Source organism: Polypterus senegalus, chromosome 2 (assembly GCF_016835505.1).
Source record: "Polypterus senegalus isolate Bchr_013 chromosome 2, ASM1683550v1, whole genome shotgun sequence".
In the NCBI taxonomy this organism is placed as follows: Eukaryota; Metazoa; Chordata; class Cladistia; order Polypteriformes; family Polypteridae; genus Polypterus; species Polypterus senegalus.
Window position 1 is genome coordinate 54,599,339 of NC_053155.1, and position 16,705 is coordinate 54,616,043.

General features: G+C 37.6%; 1 protein-coding gene across 1 annotated transcript in view; it reads left to right on the top strand.

Moving 5' to 3' along the window:
• Nucleotides 1-2,553: 2,553 nt before the first annotated feature.
• wars2 (tryptophanyl tRNA synthetase 2, mitochondrial) overlaps nt 2,554-16,705 on the top strand; it is a 91,268-nt gene continuing 77,116 nt past the window's right edge. The window contains exon 1 of the mRNA XM_039743721.1: nt 2,554-2,690. Coding sequence (XP_039599655.1) covers nt 2,595-2,690 — 96 coding nt within the window. The 5' untranslated portion in view covers nt 2,554-2,594. The remainder of the gene's footprint in view (nt 2,691-16,705) is intronic.

The window sequence follows — 16,705 nt, forward strand, 5'->3', positions numbered from 1 at the left end:
CATTGTGAAGAGAACTGTATTTGATGAGATTTTTTTTTGTTTTTGCCTTAACTTTTAGTAAAAAGTGTTTTGTAATCTATTAAATATACTTTCAAACATACTGATGTGATTATGAACTGCCTCTGTATGTAGTCCTTAAAATGGCTAATTTCATTCTGCAAAAATAAATTGAAATACACTATATTAAATTCAAATTAATTTTACAAAAAGTAAGTCATGTTTATTTGCATGCTAAAGGATTAAAAAGAAAACTAGAGACAGAACATTTAAGTAATTTAATTTGTGTCTCTAGTTTTATTTTGTTTTTCATTTACGCATGTGGGCAGCATGGTGGTGCAGTGGGTAGTGCTGCTGCCTCGCAGTTAGGAGACCTGGGTTCCCGGGTCCTCCCTGCGTGGAGTTTGCATGTTCTTGCCATGCCTGTGTGGGTTTCCTCCCACAGTCCAAAGACATGCAGGTTAGGTGCATTGGCGATTCTAAATTGTCCCTAGTGTGTGCTTGGTTTATGAATGTGTGTGCGTGCCCTGCCTGGGGTTTGTTTCCTGCCCTGTATTGGCTGAGATTGGCTCCAGCAAACCCCCGTGACCCTGTAGTTCAGATATAGCGGGTTGGATGATGGATGGATTTACCTATATTTTCCTTTTTTACAGTAACACACATTGTTACTAACAGGTCAGGTCAGGTTGGGAAGCATACACTGGTACAGCATGTTGCCGCACCCACCACACAATGAAACAGCTTGGGATCCTGGTTGGCAGGCAGACACGCAGTCCAGTCCCACCATCCAGAAATTACTCTTTATCTGCCATAGCTATGTGTTACATGGGTGTCCCCTTGGCAGACAGGTCAACACTCTCTTTGCAGACAGACACACTGCTAATGGATGTGCCTAAGAGGTCATTACTGTAAAGGCCTGGATTTTGTTTTTTATCAGCAACACTCACAAGCCCAGACATAGACTCTTCATTTAGAGTCTTGAGAGCCCTGATAAGAGCCTCCATTGACTCTGCGAAGATCACAGCATCATTGGCAAAATCAAGATCAGTGAATCTTTTCTTCGTCAACGGATGCTCCACAGTCAACTGAGTCAAACACTTTTACAAAAATCGACAAAGGTTGCAAAGAAACTCTGCCGATATTTATTTTTGTGCTCCATGGGAACCCTCATTGTCAGGATGCGATCGATGTTAGGCTTCTTAGGTGTAAAACCAGAGTGCTCTGGTTCCTGGTAGATGAGCAAGTGATTACGGAGGATGAATCTAGCAAGGACCTTACAAGGCATCGAGAGCACTGTTATCCCCCTGGAGTTGCCGCAATCACTCTTCCCGTTCCAGATAGAGACAACACGTCCCATTTTCCAGTCAGTTGGGATGACGGCAGTCTCTCAAATACAAGCAAAGATTGTTTGCAATGCCAGGAGGACAGCCTCACTACCAGCCTGGCAATGTTCACCCTGGATACCATAGATCCCTGCAGCCTTTCCTACCCTCAGCTGATTCACCACCTCTGCAATCTCAGTAAGATTGTTACTAACTACACGAATTGAATTCTCTCTATTCATTAGAACTACTTATGAATATTTTCAAATCATATCATTTTTTTTCCACCCATTCTGATTAACTGGTACGAGAAAACGCCCACATATGATATACCATTCAACGCATCCTGATGTCTAGTTAGGCAAGATATTGAGCTTTTTGGAATTACAGTACTCACTATTTTGGGCCCTCTAGACCCGGAAACCTAAATTTAGGCTATTTCTTCACCATATTGGTGCAAGTAAAATATATATGCTTATGATAAAGAGTAAACCAATAGGGGCATTCAACAAAAATCATCAAAAGAACTTGAAGTTGCACAGGCCACGTCAAATGACTGCAGGGGTTCACCCCATAATGGATCACGAAGGGTCAAAGTTACTCCTTTTCACAAAAATTTTAAAAAACAAGGCTCTGCAATATAGGCATGTGGAGTTTTGTTTTGTGCCATTTCAAGGTTACTGAACCTCTCATGAATATGATAATTTTTTTATATATGTAATTATAAACCAGTGGTTGTAGCCCTCTAATAGCCACAACAAATTTCAGACACAAGCATTTGGGTTATAGTTTTAGACTGTTCCAAGGTCAGTAATTATGATCATAATGTCTTTTTTTTTACCTCTATCAGAGGGTGAAAACTAACAAATTTATATTACAATCTAGAATATTGAAACTTTAACATTTAAATTGAAGCACACATCTTATTATTTCAAATATTTGATATTCTTGTTTATTACGTACTTCTACTTCATGGAGTAAATCGTTACATTTCTAATGAACACTACGATGGTGCCAGGCAATCAAAGAGCCCACTCATAGACACTCAAGCTTGAAAGTTTGGAATCAGTAACTAACATAATAATAATAATAATAATAATAATAATAATAATAATAATAATAATAATAATAATTTCTTTCTTTCTTACTATTGTAATAGAAAAAAGAAAGAAAGAAAGAAAGAAAGAAAGAAAGAAAGAAAGAAAGACGTTTTGTCTCGTACTTTTTGTCCCTCTTTCTTCCCCATACCGATGACCTGAACTGTTTACAAGCAAGATGGCGCTCCCCAGAATCGGCAGCATGAGAAAGCTTTGGAATGTTGCTTGCTTTGTGAAGCGATTTTTTTCCAGTGAATCGGCGACTTATATTCAGGTACCGGAATAAAACAGTTTTTTTTTTCTTCATTTTAAATTGACAAAGGAATCCATGAAATAAAGAAATAAAACAATCCGTTAGAAACACGAGTGTTTTCGAGCGATGTGTCCGGTAGACTTTCGCTCTGCAAAGCTTTCGACTTTTATTACAGATCATATGAAAGCTGTAAAGTGCTATTTCTTAATGTAAATTTAACTATTTATTATTGGTGAGATTTAACTTTAACAAAATAAGGCGAAACATTAATATGGAGAAAACGTTTTCTACACAATGAGTTTTTTTTTCTTTCTATTTTTATTTAATGCACGCAATGTTTCAAAGATAGTCATTTCTGGGTTTAACGTCCAGTATGTACAGATAATTCTGTTCAAAAGTCTCCCAAGACACCATATATTTGGAGTCCTATATTTTAAAGCTTAAAAAAGAATTCTATTTAAAAAAAACAAGTCTTATTTTTCACATACAAATTATACATGCAGTATAATACAGTGAAATGCGTCGTTGTTCAACTATGCAATGACGAATATAAAAGGACAATAACAATAAATAGCTTTATAAGTTCAAAAGTAATTAATAAATTTGTAATAAGTCATAATTTGTTAAGTCCTTTTAATTGGTGTATGGATATACATGCGTTTATGATGTTGTATATATCTGTCTATCAATCTAATGGTCAGGTCAGTTGGCCAGGGTAGATAGAAAAATAGTTAAAAAAAAACTACAGTTAAGCTGGAGAAATAAACATATCTGTATGGTTCCTGGCCAAAAGACCGCCCAGTCTCCACAGGACTTGCTACATAACAAATGTTCTTAATAGTTCTTTATTGGCTCTTTTTAAGGCTTCGTCTTCGAGTGGTCTTTCTTAAAGTATGGGTTGTAGGTTGTTGCATTTGAGTTGCAAGTCATTGTTGAATTTACTGTAGACTTCTCTTACTTTTTTACTGTAGCAAATAATCATTACTACAATGAAAATGGGGTGCAGCCTAACAATGACAGTAGCACAATGTAGTAAATGGTTGTGGTAGTGGTACCACAAGAAAACAATGGCTATGACAAAGTAACAAACGAAACAGTAATAACATGCAATTGAAAACAATCTTTTTTTCCCCCCAATACTTTACATGCATATTGTGTATTTTTGTGGGTTGATCTCTGAGCCGCAATATTTCTGACTCATTTTAATCACTTATGGTACACACATGGCCATACTGTCAGTCGGCATGCTGTTGCTGAATAAGCCCATCTCCTTGTCAGGCTATTGAGTAGTGTTTTCTGTCTTAAGAAAAGCCTGAAGAATTTGATTGTTTTCATTTTAGGTACCATTTCAGATAGGTAGTACCATAGTTTGTCCCATACTCATGTTTAACTTTTGGGGAAAGCACAGGGAAACCACTAAGAAGAGGTTTCAGAGTTCTCTCTGCTGTTTGGTTTGTTCTGCTTTCTTTTCAAATAGAAATATAATGTGAACAGCCCTATATATGCTCCAGAATGGAGATGGGAAAGTCTGGGAGTCTGGCCCTGTCTGTGGAGCTCCAAGAGGAAAGTGGGCAACTACCTCTTTCCACCATGACACATCAAATGATATAAAGCAAAAAAAAAAAGACTAGAATGAGGACAACTAGTTGGCCTAGTTGGCTTGTTTTTTTCAACAGAAGAAAAACTGTGCCTGGGATGATGTACACACATTGAGTAGAAATACCAATGTGTTTTATATGGAATCATGTAAAAGTTGGTACATCCCATTAAATGTTTTTTTTTCTTTTTTGACATATGTGAACATATCAAGATATGATTTTATTTAAACAGTATCTATAGATCTATAGATAAAGATAATATAACAACATACCACCTTTATACATTTTGTAGCCAATTGTATCATTTAAATTAACAAATGTATACAGGTGCTGGTCATAAAATTAGAATATCATGACAAAGTTGATTTATTTCAGTAATTCCATTCAAAAAGTGAAACTTGTATATTAGATTCATTCATTACACACAGACTGATGTATTTCAAATGTTTATTTCTTTTAATTTTGATGATTATAACTGACAACTAATGAAAGTCCCAAATTCAGTATCTCGGAAAATTAGAATATCAATTAAGACCAATGCAAAAAAAGGATTTTTAGAAATGTTGACCAACCAAAAGGTATGAACATGAAAAGTATGAGCATGTACAGCACTCAATATTTAGTTGGGGCTCCTTTGGCCTAGCTCACTGCAGCTATGCAGTATGGAGTTGATCAGTCTGTGGCACTGCTCAGGTGTTATGAGAGCCCATGTTGCTCTATTAGTGGCATTCAGCTCTTCTGAATTGTTGGGTCTGGCGTATTGCATCTTCCTCTTCACAATTCCCCTTAGATTTTCTATGGGGTTAAGGTTAGGCGAGTTTGCTGGCCAATCAAGAACAGGGATACCATGGTCCTTAAACCAGGCACTGGTAGCTTTGGCACTGTGTGCAGGTGCCAGGTCCTGTTGGAAAATGAAATCTGCATCTCCATAAAGTTCGTCAGCAGCAGGAAGCATGAAGTGCTCTAAAACTTCCTGGTAGATGGCTGCGTTGACCTTGGACCTCAGAAAACGCAATGGACCAACACCAGCAGATGACATGGCACCCCAAACCATCACTGACCGTGGAAACCTTAAACTGGACCTCAAGAAACGTGGATTCTGTGCCTCTCCTCCAGACTCTGGGACCTTGATTTCCAATGGAAATGCAAAATTTACTTTCATCAGAGAACATAACTCGGCAGCAGTCCAGTCCTTTTTGTCTTTAGCCCAGGCGAGACTCTTCTGACGCTGTCTCTTGTTCAAGAGTGGCTTGACACAAGGAATGTGACAGCTGAAACCCATGTCTTGCATACGTCTGTGCGTGGTGGTTCTTGAAGCACTGACTCCAGCTGCAGTCCACTCTTTGTGAATCTCCCCCACAGTTTTAAATGGGTTTTGTTTCACAATCCTCTCCAGGGTGCGGTTGTCCCTATTGCTTGTACACTTTTTTCTACCACATCTTGTCCTTCCCTTCGCCTTTCTAATAATGTGCTTGGACACAGAGCTCTGTGAACAGCCAGCCTCTTTAGCAATGACATTTGTGTCTTGCCCTCCTTGTGCAAGGTGTCATTGGTCGTCTTTTGGACAACTGTCAAGTCAGCAGTCTTCCCCATGATTGTGTAGCCTACAGAACTAGACTGAGAGACCATTTAAAGGCTTTTGCAGGTGTTTTGAGTTAATTAGCTGATTAGAGTGTGGCACCAGGTGTCTTCAATATTGAACCTTTTCACAATATTCTAATTTTCCGAGATACTGAATTTGGGACTTTCATTAGTTGTCAGTTATAATCATCAAAATTAAAAGAAATAAACATTTGAAATACATCAGTCTGTGTGTAATGAATGAATCTAATGTACAAGTTTCACTTTTTGAATGGAATTACTGAAATAAATCAACTTTGTCATGATATTCTAATTTTATGACCAGCACCTGTATTTCACATGTGTAAAAGTAAGTACATTCCTATATTTATCACTGCTTCAAATACTTAAAATCAGAATCAATTGCAAATGATTAATACTTCATTAGATAGGATCTTGTCTGAACCTTTCTTATTTATTCCTCAGACATTCAGTTTGTTTTGCGAATTGTTATTGAAGTGTGTGTTATCACAATGCCTAGATCATAAGAGTTCCCCATGGCGTTCAGAAAGACGCTTATGGATGTATATGAGTCTGGGAACAGATTTAAAAGATCTTCAAAACATTGGGAAATTCACCATTCTGTATTCAGCAATATCATCAAGTGAAGAAGCCTTAAGACAACAGTCAACATGCTCAGGCCAGGCTGCCCGAGCAAGTGTGCCAGGAGGAAACTTTGTTTGTTTAGAAAGAACATCAGGACAAGAGTTAAGTTTGCCTATAAATATTTATGCAAAGAATAGGAGTTTTGAAAAATTGTGCTGTACATAGTCAAGGTAAAGATGGAGTTATTTGGCCACTGTACCATAAGACAAAAATTTTGCAAAAAATAAAGACTACATTTAATTGAGAAAAACGTGATTGTAACTGTAAAGCATGGTGTTGGCATTATTTGGGTCTGGGGTTAATTTGCTACAGCAGGACCTGGGCAGCTCATCATCATAAAATCCATTATGAATTCTTTGTTGCACCAGAAGTGTTTGAAGATAATGTGAGATCACTTGTCAGAAGATTGAAGCTCAACCAAAAGTATACCTTGCAACATGACAATAACCCTCAACACACCAGTAAATCCACCAATAAACTGCAGATATAGATAATAGATGGCCATTAAACGACAAGGACAAGCCCAGAAATAAATCCAATTGAGATACTGTGATGGGAATTGAAACGGGCTGTGCATGCAAGACACTCCTCAAACCGCAAATGGCATATCTGTTTGCTTTTTGTGTAATAAATTATTGCAAAATCAATTTTTTATTGTGTTTTTTGCACAATTTATATATGTTTTATCTAAAGATACTGTTTAAAAAAACATAAAATCTTCATATGTTCATATATGTTAATAAATAAAAACAATTTCACAGCATTTATGTATGTTTTTACATGGCTGTATGATTTTCCGTATCTGGGGACAATTAAGTAGTGATAATTATTTTGCAGGTATTTTGTATCATTTACACCCTCATACCTACCTACTCTAACAAAAACAAATACTTTCATTATAGAGTTCTCTCCAGACTTTTTCCTTTTATTCATAAAACACTTTGATGAATACTTCATGAGAAATTAGCAAAGATTTTATCCAGCCCTGTGACCTGCATAGGGCAATCTAGATATCAGTATTCTAATCGTTATCGTTCTAGTTATAGGGTGTGCCTGTTTTCTTCAAATGCCTTGTTCCTTGGGATCCTTGTGGCTTGTGCATTGTTTTGCATCAGCAGAGATTACAGATGACGTTAGATTCTTTATTAACTGATCTCTGAAAACACCTCAGCTTGCAACTGTCATTTTTTTTATACGACGAAGGAGAATTGTAGATTGTTGTGAGTGTAGATTCTCCTTCTTGTTTTCCCCCACCAAGGAAAGTAGAGGAGTTTGGCCATGCATACAGCAGTTTTTGGTAAAGCAGGTTATATCACCTGAATATGGTAGGAAACCCAATATGTGATGCACCTGTACTGCATACATAGGTTTTTTGTGGATATATGTGTATAAAGATAGATGTAGATGTACAGATATATGATTGGAACCCAAACGTTCCCAGAATCAGTCTATAGCACAGGAGTAAGGTTTAGTTAACAATGCTTGCTAGGTTTTGCATGCTTACAGTCTTGTTAATCCGTCCACTTAGTTTCTTTGTGCTGAGTTCTTTGTGATGCATGTTTTATGACTTATAGACAGTTTCTTTGGTCCAGGCTGAGAAAAGCATGTTAAGTCATATCAAGCGTGTGAACGATGTTCACTCATTTAATGGACTTGTTAATGAAGAGTTTCCAGTGATAAGACTGCTAACCACTAAAAGTATGCTGAACTGGTGAGGGGTTTATGGGAATGCATCAGGAAAAAATGTCTGGAGGAGTGGTGCATGTAAAACTACATTTTGCACCTTGACAGTGCAGTGTATGAAAACATGCCATATAAATAAATGTTGTTGTTATCTACACACATTGTGTTGTTAGTCAGAAAGTGTTTGACCAAAAACAATGTAGTTGTTGCCTCATACCTCCCATTCTCAGTCTTTGTGACTTTTTTGTTTTGTTCATGAATTTAAAATTGAGACTATTTATTCCGTTCCTGGTAACTTTTGTAACCTATTTTTGTTTTTTTTGTATTTAACTTGCACTGAAAATGACCATTAATGGAAATATTAACAAAATGCATAATATTTTACTTACAGAAAAAAGTCTCAGATTTATTAATAGAATAACAGAGGCAATATTATTGTTTTTTAAATGAAAAACACAAACAGACTAAAATAAGCCACAGGTATATCCAGTACTAGCAAAATACCCACGCTTCGCAGCGGAGAAGTAGTGTGTTAAAGAAGTAATGAAAAAGAAAAGGAAACATTTTGAAAATATATATATATATATATATATATATATATACACACACACACATCCACATATACATATATAAGTACATATATATCAGTCTCTTCCTGTGCATTCCCTGTGTGTACAGACAGACAGACACGCACACACGTGACAGACAGACACTCTCACAGACACAGAGGTGTGCGCTTAAGAGAGACAGACACACACACACAACAACAACATTTATTTATATAGCACATTTTCCTACAAAAAGTAGCTCAAAGTGCACACAGGCGCGCACGTGCATTGTTGCAATGTTACTTTTCTTGGTTGTTTATTAAATTGCGGATTTTTCAAATGTTCATTTTTTTCCCTGTACTTAAAACTCATTAAAAAAAAAAAAAAGTGTTTTTAGGGAGCATGTCATAAGGCTATAGCACTCTGTTGTTCAAGGTTTTCTTAGTGTTATTCAATGTTTTTACATTTAGTTTACTATTACGCTGTGCATTCAATGGTATAATTAACTATATTTGTGCTTAAAAACTTAAATATATATTTACATACAGTTCGTACGGTCTTGAACGGATTAATTGTATTTACATACAATCCTATGGGGGAAATGACCGTTTCACGACCAAATCGGGTTACAACCAGAGTTTTGGAACAAATTATGATTGTGAACTGAGGTTCCACTGTATTACTGTCAGACAATATTACAGGCATTTTATAGAAATACAAACCAGTATTACTGAGAGAGAAAATTAAAGGCACACAATACTGTGACACATATTACATCCACATACAAGGTCCCTTGCCATTTAATATAGACTGTTCCAACTAATGTTTATGTTATTGTAACGGGCTTAATGTCTAGTATATATAGGTAAGTATGTATATGTATGTATATATATATATATATATATATATACACACACACACACTTATATATACATTTAGCAAAATACCCGCGCTTTGCAGCGGCAAAGTACTGCATCAAAATTTTTATTAAGAAGAAAATTAAACCTTTTTAAACTGAGGGAAAATATGCCAATAATTATTTGTTAAGGATCTCTTTGTATACCACATTGTGGGTTCGGCCCTCTGGTTGTAATATGACCAAGTTGTGCGCTGAGCTTACTCTTGAGCATGCAACTTACAGTTGGCCATGTGAACAGTAATCTTGTTTCAAATCTCACAGCTTGGATTGTTGCTGCCATAATCAGTGTGAGTTTCATGGTTTGTTTAAATTATGACAGTATTTGCAGGACTTGCGTTGAAGTGACATTCAGCATCTGTCAAGCATTGTAAGCATACAACCGGTTTCATCGATAACTTCGCATCCAGCTTTGAGAGTTTAAACATTCATAAACATCAAAGTGTCCACTACTGAAATCGTCACCTGTGAATCTAAGATGTTTAAGAGGCATTGGTGGTTGTCCAAAGGTGTAACGCTGTTTTTTAAGCGTGTACACTTGAAAGCGACAACCGAACAATTCAGCGGCAGCCATCAACTCACATGCAGAACCTTGGGTGAAGGGCTTAAGCATTTCACTCTTCTAGTGCTCCTGTGTAGTATAATTATTTCCTGTACCGTCATCAGTCCACACCTTGAACCTGTCCCAGTCATTCAATACATAAGACACAATGTTCCTCCGGATATCAAGAGTGAGCTTGATATGGCCGTGCAATATGGAACAAAGAGAATGGAAAAGGTAGGTGCCATCTCCGGGCATGGAAACCACTCGGTAAGTGACAGTTCTTTGATCGATGGTGATCACCTCGATAGACATGGTAATGGGGGTACGGTTGGAATGATAAAGGAAATGGGTACCTGAGCAATGTAAAGTAAGTTTAAAATACCTACACAATAACTATAATCGTAATAAACGAACAATAAAACAGCGGAGAAGCCGTGGATTAAATAAAAAGGCTGTAGTTATCAGTAGGGAGACGTGAATCCCGTGGCGAAGCAAGAAAGGGAATGTAGAGACCGGAATGACGGACGGCTTTATATAGGCAGGCAGCCAACAACGTGGGAGGCGTTGGGATGGGGGACCCAATGCCGCCTTACACGGTGACTGAGCTGCAGGCTATGGACGTATATATGTACGTAAGTAGGATTCAGTTAGCGTTGGGAACTCGTGTACCAAATTTCTTGAATATGGGCCCATAAGCAACAAAGACCGTTGAAAAGTTCAATATGACCTGCTCAACTTTTGTAAGTAAGCTGTAAGGAATGAGCCTGCCAAATTTCAGCCTTCTACCTACACGGGACGAATTAGTGACATTGGAAAGTTCCATATGGTGGCTGACAGTGGCGTCATACCACCGAAATAAGTACGTACATTGGTTTCGGTTAGCTCAGGGAAGCCGCCTACCAAATTTTGTGAAGATGGGCCCATAAATAAGAAAGTTCAACATGGCGGACGTTGTTGACCGTTACATGTAGAATAATTATTTTGTACATTTGGCTAAAATAGTGTGATCATTGAACATTCTGTAATTAGATGTAATTAAAATTACTAATGGTCACGGAAGTCCAGTGAGCCCCAGGAAGAGCCACAAAGTCCGCTTTCTGTAATGCATGTAAATTTGCTTTCTTTTCAGTGTCATAAAGCTGTTGAATTTTACTTGAAATAGTCTTTCGGCACAGCAGTTGGAAAGTTGGATAACCTGACGCTAACTGTAGCACATTTTCTAACCCCCTATGTTCCACCACTGTTAGTGGTCTACAGTCCAAAGCAATCCATTTTGCGAGAGAATTTGTAAGTTTGACAGATGTTGACTTACGAATTTTGGTCCTGAAGCCAGTCATTTCATCAGGTTTGGGCTGCCGACAGCTTTTGTTGGTACTCGAACTCGTACTGGTAGTGCTAACATCATACACAGTTTCTGTGCTCGCTGTAACATGTTTAGCATTTAGATGGTACAGTAAGGTTGAAGTGCATCGGTGGTATGCAAACTTCTTTTTGCACAGTTTGCACAAAACCACGCTTTTATCAAGGCTTCCGTCGGGTAGTCTTTCGAAATGAAATTTGCCTCCGATCAGTCCTAGCAACGCACTTTCTTCAGACTCTTCCATTTTTGTAGCTCTGATGTCTGCATCAATGTAATCGATGTACCAGGAAATCATGCATTGACAAAAGTTCCCCTTTGGTTGGAATGCAAATTGTGATTAAATGCGTTATTTTTTTTAACGCGTTATGGAGCACATGCATCAAAGCTTCTCAGCTGTGCTTGTGCTAAGAAAAGGAAACTTTTTAAAAATAACGTAACATGATTGTCAATGTAACCTTTTGTAGAGTCTGTCCCTGAGACTTGTCATCGCGAAGCAGAGCCTTACTGGAAATTGGAGACATTTGAATTGAAATGGGAGATCAGAGGGTATAACGGGGATGCGAGGAATACAAACTCTCTCCCCTGAGCAACCGCCAGTAAAAATAGTTGCCTCAATTAGGTTCTTTTGCAGACATGTGACCTGAAGTCTCGTGCCATTACAATGTCTCGGTGGCTGTAAGGTTTTCAGTAATATTATTTGTGTCCCAACCGTCAAAATTAGATTATGCTCAGTAGTGCCTGGAGGATTCAAAGTGTGGAGAAACCCCAGAGACAGCATGTGGATTTTTCTTTGAGTATTTGGTGGCAGCGTCACAAAGTTGCTTCCGCAAGACCGCGTTAGCTACGGAGCTCAGCTCAGAGCGAAATGAAGTGAATGGGAGGGTAGATGCTGATGTAACTTCCCCCCCGTCTTAACTGTCAATCCCCCCACAAACACAGTCTCTCGAAATTTGCATAAGTACAGTCCTTCACCAGCAATTGTAACTTAGTTACAAAGTGATCAAAACTCTCGTTTATACCCAGCGTCCTCTCATTAAACTTGTATCCCGCGAATATTGTGCTAGTCGTGGCATGACAAGCGGCAGCCTGTCTATGAACTTAATTTAAGGAGCGTGTCTACAAACTTAATTTAAACTTACGGTTTACACCGTGGTTTGTTTCCGCAGTAGCTGCACTTATGAATATGCTTGTATGCGTCACTCGCTTGATATTCTTTTTCTGCCTTCTCAATTGTGTAATGCGTCTTTTCTTTAGCGCTCTTTGGAGCTCTGCCTTGTTCTCTATGTACTGCGGTCACAGTCAGTTCACGTGATTACGTGGGAGGTGTGATGAAGTGAGACACAACTCTGTCCTCCACGGCCTACAGGCTGCAGTCTATTACAGTATATGGGCGACAAAATAGGTTCCAGTTATGACCATTACGCATAGAATTTCGAAATGAAACCTGCCCAACTTTTGTAAGTAAGCTGTAAGGAATAAACCTGCCAAATTTCAGCCTTCTACCTACACAGGAAGTTGGATAATTAGTGATGAGTGAGTGAGTGAGTGAATCATTGAGGGCTTTACCTTTTATTAGTATAGATGTAAACCTAATGCTTAGACATCACTTTTTGACAATAATTCAGTACCTCGTAGAGTTGGAAAATAAATAGTGATGGCGCAAAAAGTCACTACTTACTAGTAATTGAACCCTCAACAGGGACATACTGTCTTCCCTTAGGAAGAACTAAGATTGTCACCTCTCTCAACCAACAACTGTACTTTCTGGGATGGCATAGCTGGGACATACTCTTAGGACTGTGGGAAGTACAGCACAAGCAGAGGTTTATATAGCTTTACCAGCCCACTGCAGATTGAGTTCCTTACATGTGGTAGTGATTATTGCACGGATGCATGTGTGGCTGGTTACATTTGGCTACACATGCACATGAAAGCATGCATTGATTGAAAATGGTGACAACGTCCTTAATGCTGCTTATATATTCATCTGTGTCAAAACTAGTTTGCTTTGTTCCTACATTAAAAATGAAATGCAACTGTTTGCAATGAGTTAGTTCATTTTCAGTAGAATACATTTATTACATATGGCTTCTAAATTTGTAGCTAGTTGGTATTTTTATGTTTCTTATGAAAGCCAAAAATTCTGAATTTTGCAACACCCTTGATTTAGTAAACATTGTGTGATAGACCACAATACATTTTCTGAAAATGAACTGCTCAAGAGTTTTTTGGAATCTTTTTGAACCTAACATTTATATACAAGTCATGCTCCACATTTTGGTGCTCATTCAGATTTTCAAATTGAAAACAAATTGAACTTACCTGTTTATCATCAAATATTTAAAAATAAGGCCTGAAAATAACTAGATGTGAAAGCTTCCTATTTGAAAATTTTCATCCTTTGAAGTACTGTAAAATCTTGTCTTTTCATCCACATACTCTTTTTGCCATTTAATAACATTATTGAAGGAGAGAAGAAGCTTAATTTTAAATGTTTTTATATTTTTATAGGTTGACAGTACATTTGCATGTGGTAAAGCTACAAAACTTTGTAAAGTCTGAAGTAAACCAGAAAATGTCTTTGCCTTCAGGCATTTAGTCTTTCTTGGCTGGAGGAAAGCCTAGCCTGCCTTTGATGATAATAATAATAATAATAATACATTTTATTTATATAGTGCCTATCCCATTCTCAAGGCGCTTATCAGTATATTTCATTGTTATAATTGGTTTTCAATAGTAAAATCTATTAGTACTGCTGTGTGGAAGGCAGCTTGGGAAACCCTTTTCCCACCCTGTGCAAGGTAATTTCAAAATGTGAGCATTAGCTGAACCTTTTTCTTCCTTACAATTTTTGACAATAATAATAATATATAAAGCAGGTCAACAGAGTTCCCCCAAATTTGTTTTGTATACATGAAATATATTTTTTTACCTTTAAATGACTGCAGCTGCAATTAATCTAAAGTAAGAAAAGATGATGCCTCAAAATTGTTATGCTTTAAATGTAATATCTTTATTCTTTTCCCAACTGCTATTACTATTGAGAGTGCTTAATAACAAGCTGAGGAGATCAGACCATAATTCATGTTATGAACAACTCATGGTGTTTCCCTGTTTCTTGCAGAATAGAGACATATACAGTAATCCCTCGCTATATCGCGCTTCGACTTTCGCGGCTTCACTCTATCGCGGATTTTATATGTAAGCATAACTAAATATATAACGCGGATTTTTCACTGCTTCGCAGGTTCTGCGGACAATGGGTCTTTTTACTTCCTGTACGTGCTTCCTCAGTTGGTTTGCCCAGTTGATTTCATACAAGGGACGCTATTGGCGGATGGCTGAGAAGCTAATCAATCGGAGCACGCAGTTAAGTTCCTGTGTGCTGAATGCGATGTTAACCAGGAAGTCTTGTCTCGCTCATTCAGCATCAACGTGTTTCGCTGTGTAAAGAGTTAACTTTTGTGCTCTTTTGTGTTTATCTTTGTGCATAGTCAAGCCCTTCATTATGGCTCCAAAACGATCTGCTCCTGCTACTGCTTCAATGAGGCTATGATTCTTTTTATTTAAAAAGTAGGAAAGGAATATAATATCTACGGTCGCAGTGTCCTTTTAACCAGGGTGCAAAATGAGTTGTAAGTGGATGTAATAAGGCAGTAGTCTGAATGAAATCTGCTTTAGGGATTTGTATTGAAGTCTGCCGGAAGAAGAACAACGGCGGTGATATACAGTTGCCTGAAGAGCTATAACACTCTCCTTTGTTGTGCAGTAAAACTAAACTCATCGTTATCGGACAAGTCGTCGTGTCATTGTTGGTGAGTAACTATAATTAATTTTCTACTTACAGTACTTAGTACATGTACATACATTTAGTGTCACTGTACACACATTTACTGTATACAGTTTTTCTTGCATTGTACGTATTTATTACTGGTGGCCTGTCTATTGTAATGGCTGTAACATATGTGATATCGGAGACACTCGATATCTTTAAAATAATATTTAGGTTTCACTGTATATAAACAATGTGTTTACATACATAATTTCAATGAATCTTACCTAATATCTAAGAGAATACAAAGGGTTTATGCTGTATAACCGTGCAGGGAATATTTATAAACAGTGTGGGAGAGTTTATAAGGGCTTAAAATATATAAAAATAACCATACAAACATATGGTTTCTACTTCGCGGATTTTCACCTATCACAGGGGGGTCTGGAACGCAACCCCCGCAATCGAGGAAGGATTACTGTAGTCCTTCCAGAGTCTTCTGTTTCTGCCCCAGGGTTCTTCCAAGTGTGCTCTACCTATTATACCTCTTTTGGTGTTACACAAAGGCATCAATGCCAGATGCCTTAATAATCCCACATGGAACTTTCAGATATGGTGGCACAGCAAGTTTAGTGTGACAGTCTCTTTGACAGCCTCTTCTACTAGTCATTTTGAAACAGCTCAGCAACCCTGTAAACCAACCTCATTTTGGCTAGTTGTGTGTGCAGTCTTATTATTTTGTCATCATCATGTGTTAGTAGCCAAAGGTGGGAATGGAGACATTGATATGCTGAGAGCGGTATCTTTTTACTTATGACCCAATTCACTAGTACTTTTTGGTTCAACCTGCACTTTTGATGCATGTATAAAAATCTGTTAGTCAGTATCATTACTGTCTCTATCTTCATTTGTGAATTCTTTCACCTGATCTGCAGATAGCAAGCCTCCATTTTGTGGAGAGAATCATGTATTCTTTAGGTCCCCACTGTAATTTACTAAATCTGCAGAATTTAAACATATTCTTACTTAGTCTCACTACTGTTTTTTTTCATCTGAAGTGATTATGGTGACCACGATGAGCTGTCTTTAGCTATTGCATTGACATAGGGTTTGCCTGTTCCTAGTCTACATCCTTTACAATTACAGCACATTTCTTTTATCAGATATTATCATCTTTGAGCTGAGTTTTTGTGATTAATGCCCTGAAAATAGAATTAATTATTAGTACTTTTTAAATACAGAACAAATGATTTTTGTATGTATAAGTGAGAACTTTTTGATCAGAGCTAGTATGCTGAACCACCCTTGGAAATGCAGTAAAACCTCGATTATCCATCAGGGGTCAGGATCAAGGCAGTGATGGATCATAGGTAGTCGAGTTTTCCATGT